This window comes from Lynx rufus, unplaced genomic scaffold, assembly GCF_022079265.1.
Source record: "Lynx rufus isolate CCGP_SWC_20201006 ecotype Redwood Valley unplaced genomic scaffold, mLynRuf1.p SCAF_6, whole genome shotgun sequence".
Taxonomy (NCBI): domain Eukaryota; kingdom Metazoa; phylum Chordata; class Mammalia; order Carnivora; family Felidae; genus Lynx; species Lynx rufus.
The window spans coordinates 145,331,549-145,337,122 of NW_025814878.1; the positions used below are offsets into that span (position 1 = coordinate 145,331,549).

The following is a 5,574-nucleotide window of genomic DNA, read 5'->3' on the forward strand; positions in this document are numbered from 1 at the left end:
TGTCTTTCTATGCCTGACATTTCACTTAGAATAATCCCCTCGAGGTGTATCCATGTTGTTGCAAATGACACAATTTCTTTCTTTTTCATAGATGAACACTTTTCTTTCTCTTTCTTTCTTTCTTTCTTTCTTTCTTTCTTTCTTTCTTTTCTTTGCTTTTTTCCTTTTTCTTTCTTTTTTCCTTTTTTTCTTTCCTTCTTTCTTTCATCTGCCATATATTTATTATCTGTATTGAATATATATTTATATACACATATATACATATGCACACACATATATGTGTGTATACATATAAATATATACATCACATTTTTTTTTTTAAATTTTTTTTTTCAACGTTTATTTATTTTTGGGACAGAGAGAGACAGAGCATGAACGGGGGAGGGGCAGAGAGAGAGGGAGACACAGAATCGGAAACAGGCTCCAGGTTCCGAGCCATCAGCCCAGAGCCTGACGCGGGGCTCGAACTCACGGACCGCGAGATCGTGACCTGGCTGAAGTCGGACGCTTAACCGACTGCGCCACCCAGGCGCCCCTACATCACATTTTTAACCATTCATCTGTTGACAGACACTTAGGTTGTTTTGATATCTTGGCTATTGTGAATAATGCCACAAAAAACATGAAAATGCAGATACCCCTTTGAGATCCTGTTTTCATGTCCTTTAGGATATGTAATCAGAAGTCATATTTCTGGATAAAATAGTATTTTTATTTTTAATTTTTTGAGGAACCTCCTAACTCTATGTTTTCCATAGTATATGAACCAATTTACATTCCCATCCAGAGCACACAAGGGCTCCCTTTTCTCCACATCTCACCAGCAGTTGTTATCTCTTGTGTCCTTGATGATAACCATCCCAACAGGTGTGTGTTGATGTCTCATTTTGGTTTTGGTACACATTTCCCTGATGATGAGTGATGTTGAGGATCAACATCATGAATAAATCCTCTTGAGTGTGGTGAATAATTCTTTTAATATACAGCTGGATTTGATTTGTTGGTATCTTGTTGAGAAATTTGCATCCATGTTCATCAGGGATATTGGCCAGTAGTTCTCATTTTTAGTGGGGTCTTTGTCTGGTTTGAGAATCAATGTCATGCTGGCCTCATAGAATGAGTTTTCCTTCCATTTCTATCTTTTGGATCAATTTCAGGAGAATATGTATGATTTCTTATTGAGCTGTCTGGTAGAATTCCCCTGGGAAGCCATCCTGCCCTGAATTCTTGTTTGTTAGGGTATTTTTTATTACTGATTTGATTTCATTACTGGTTATGGGTCTGTTCAAATTTTCTATTTCTTCCTGTTTCAGTTTTGGTAGTTTATGTGTTTCTGGAGTTTATCCATTTCTTCCAGGATGCCCCATTTATTGACATATACTTGCTCATAATATTCTCTTTTAATAATCTGTATATCTGTTGTATTGGTTGTGATCTTTCCTCTCTCATTCATGATTTTATTTATGTGCATCCTTTCACTTTTACTTTTAATTGGTCTTGCAGGGACTTATCAATAAAAGATTAGAGCGTAAATAAATGATATAAAAATTAAAAAGAAAACAATAGAACAGATCCACAAAATGGTTACAGGATGGAGTTCATTATTAATAGAACTTCTTTGTTCTCTCACTGACTCAGAAGACACACACTTATGACCTTTAAAAGGAACATTAAGAAATTCATCTGTATGATTTGTCCTTATTTTATTTATTTTAAGATTGAACGATAAATTTCTTAATTAAAAAATGCAACACTGCACACCTGTTTGTTAAACAAGAGTCACAGTGTATTTTTCAAGAACAATCGTGTCTTCATAATGGAGGTTGATAGACTTAGGAGACTCGTGGTTGTACTAAAGGATCAGGTGCCCCACGTGGAATGCACAGTGTAGCCATGCTGCCAACTGAGACATGGCCTAATGTGGCAGAGAACAATGAACTGCGTCTCAGGTGATGCTGTAACGGAAAGTCCACTGATGAGTGGTTGCCGTGGAATTTTATGATCATTCGTTTGAACGAATGAGTTTATATTTTTGTTTATATTATTACATATTTTATTACTTAATACAGTCACTATTTTGGTATGTACCAACCAGAGTGGAACTATTTTTAATGCATTTTCACAAACCATGCACTTAATGGTGCATATAGCCAAGTATCATTGTTGCCTAACATCGTTATATTGAGTTATCAGAAACATGACGTGTTCTACAAGAAGATATCACATGAGATTTGGGGAAATAGGAGACAAGAATGAGTTACTAGAGAAAACCCTATAAACCTTCTGTAACTGTTAAATAATTTCAGCTGTCACTTGGATGCAAAAATGCCCCTGACTAGGTTGTCTAATGCCCCCTTTACATCCTTATTCCTCAAGGTGTAGATAAAAGGGTTCAGCGCAGGGGTCACTACTCCATAGAAGAGCGCCATGAATTTGGGCTGGTCTCTTGAGATGGAGGAGGGGGGCTGAAGGTACATGCTAATGGCTGGACCATAAAACAAGAAAACTACAATGAGATGGGAAGAACATGTTCCAAAGGCCTTTTTCCTTCCCTCAGAAGACTTAATTTTAAATACAGCATGTCCAATGCAAGCATAGGAAGCAAGAATTAAGCCTAGCGGGACAGCTAACATAAAAATACACACCACAGAGAGTGTGAGCTCATTAGCAGCCTTTTCTCCACAGGCAGCCTTTATCAGAACAGGAATCTCACACAGCAAGTGGTCCAATTTATTGAGTCCACACAGTGGTAACTGCAAGGTAGCAGTGGCCTCTGAGACAGCATACGTGATTCCAGTCAACCACACAGTGGATGCCAGCAGGATACAGATGCGTGGGTTCATGATGAGGGTGTAGTGTAGAGGCTTGCAGATAGCCAGGTAGCGATCAAAAGACATAATAGCCAGAAGCAGACATTCTGTGCCCCCCATTATGTGGAAGAAATAAAGCTGAGCTGCACACCCCACATAGCTGATCGTCTTCTTGGTGCTTCCCAGGTTAAACAGCATCTGAGGGACGATGCTTGTGGTGTAGCACATGTCCAGGAAGGAGAGGTTGGTGAGGAAGAAATACATGGGGCTGTGCAGACGGGCATCTAACCTGGACACCAGAATGATGGCCGTGTTTCCTACCATGGCCATGGGGTATGTTATAAGAAGAATAGCAAATAGAGGAAGCTCCAGCCAAGGACGATCTGCAAAGCCTAGTAGAACAAACTCTTTAGGATGGCTGTTATTCATTGTGCCGCTATCTTCACCTTATTTTACCTACAGCAGAGAAGTGGCAGAAAAGGTTTGGAAGCGTTACGAGAACTGCATTCGCCATCCACTCACAGAAGATGGGTCACAGTCACTTGTGGGGGAAACAATAAACAGGATCTGGCACCAGTGACTTACTTTCCCTCACTACAGAATAGAGGTGATGTCTTTAGACAAGTAGCCTGACCATTCTGAAACTGAATGTAGAACAAGGATGACGATAACTATCCCCTTGTGTTACAGGGAGAGTTAAAAGCAAAGTGGGAACATCTTGTATTTGGGAAACTCCAAATCAGGTTTTTCAAACTTGGCTTGCTTGCATAAAAAACATTGGAGGGGGTCGTTAAAATATAGTTCATTGGTTTCTGTCACTGAGTGTCTGATAGGGTGGATGTGGCATGGACCTAGAAGACACCAATGCAAGGGATTACTGAAATGTTATGAGCGGTGAAGGTCTTGAGGTCATTGATGCACAAGAAGGAGAAGAAATGCCAGAGCACTAATACTCACCATGACAGTCTTGTTCACACTCAACCAGTGTTGAATAATTATATCATCCTTATGGGGAGTAGGAAGGTAGGTTTTAAACAAGTCTATCTTAGTATTTTGGAAATAAGTAATAAGAAATGTCAGCTTCCTGAAGTATGCACTGAGAGAGATGAGCTATGACATCTGTTTCCCATGCTAAAGAATTAATTTTCAGATGTATATTTTCTTGCATAAGTACTTCATTCAAACTGAGCACTTGTTTTTTAAATTAAATTTTAGTTTATTTATCTAGTAGTTATTTTCTTTATCAAGTGGGCTTATCATTCTGTTTTTATACTAATCTGGATGGTTATTAGTGATCCACTTGATTGCATATAGCTACCAATACAACCCTTAACTGAGAGAACTGGTTTCAAGAGAAAAGTCTATATTCCAATTCAGTCAGGACCAGAGGCTTGCACATATCCACAAATTATGTTATATATTACTTTCCTTTTTAAGATAAGAGGCACATTGTAACAGCAAAATTAAGTGGCTGAATAAAGCAGTATTTTGGAAAGATTAACTAGGTAACGAATTTATTTAAGTATACTATTCTTTAGTTGTTAACTGTTCCACGGTATCTAGAATCTTCTGTAGGATAAGATAGATCATGATTATGGTTATGAGGTATTCCACTGACAAATTCTAGGTTACCTCACCAGTGAGTTAGTGGTTTAAGGGTAACATCACCATCTATGGTTACAAAGTACAGTTTTCATATTCTGTATTTCATTAAATCCTCCAAGCCATCCTGTGAGGTGTCACACAAAACTCACAGTTTGAGAGTTTGTTTGGAGGTGCTAGCAGGGAGCACAGAGACTCATATACCCTTGACAGAAGAATGGTCCTCCTCTATGGGGGGAAGGCCATCCTTTTTGACCAAGCGCACAGATCCAGGAGGCATGTACATGGAGTGGCATGGGAGGTGGGGGGACACCTGTCTACCCAGCAAGATCAGCCGTATCAACCCTGGCGATAGATGGGGTGACAGATGTTGCAGCCAGGACTCCCTGCACGTGTTGTGAGGAGCATGGAGTGTTGTATAGAAGTGATGAATCACTATAATGCACACATGTAACAAATATTACACCCTGTGTTAGCTATACTGGAATTTAAATAAAAACTTAAAAAACAAATCATGGCTAAGATGTGAATGTTGTCCTTTGATTACAAACTATCCCTAGGTCAGAAGTGCACAGATAACAAAATAATTCAAACTAATCCTTAGTAAGACCTGTTTATTGAAAACTTCAGTAAGCATTTTGCATCCATGAAATCATTTAGTACTCCTTCCCAGACCTTATGAGAAAGGAAATTTTAGTATCCAGATTTTAGAATGGTGTTAATCATTCATTTAGGATACCATTAATCATTCAATGAAAGATTGTTGCGAATAACTAGGGAGGTTCTAAAGATCAAAAATCAACCAATTCCTTAAATGATGTAGTGTGATAATGAAACCATGATTTTAGAGATTCAAGATTCCAAAGAAAGCATTGGTAGTCTAGAGATGTTTCCTGAAAGGTGTTTCTCCTACACCTTATTTGACCTTGACATTTTTCAAGATGTGGCATGAGTGCATTGTGTTAGGAACACATGTTGGCCAAAGTTGTTTTTCAGGTGAAAATCCTATGTTTTAGATGGGATATGACATAAAAGTATGGTATGAATTAATTTGGTTGTTAAAATAAATATTTTAAAATCGTGATCCACCCACATTCTTAAATAATTGCACATTAAGATCCTTATGGTGTTCTCATGGCCCACCTTTTAGATGTTTCTGTCA

General features: G+C 38.4%; 1 protein-coding gene across 1 annotated transcript; it reads right to left on the reverse strand.

Annotated features, from left to right (window-relative positions):
- Nucleotides 1–2,309: 2,309 nt before the first annotated feature.
- On the reverse strand, nt 2,310–3,239 carry LOC124529430 (olfactory receptor 2B6-like). Its single transcript, XM_047103332.1, has one exon. It carries the CDS (start codon nt 3,237–3,239, stop codon nt 2,310–2,312), a length of 930 nt encoding a protein of 309 aa, XP_046959288.1.
- Nucleotides 3,240–5,574: the final 2,335 nt, after the last annotated feature.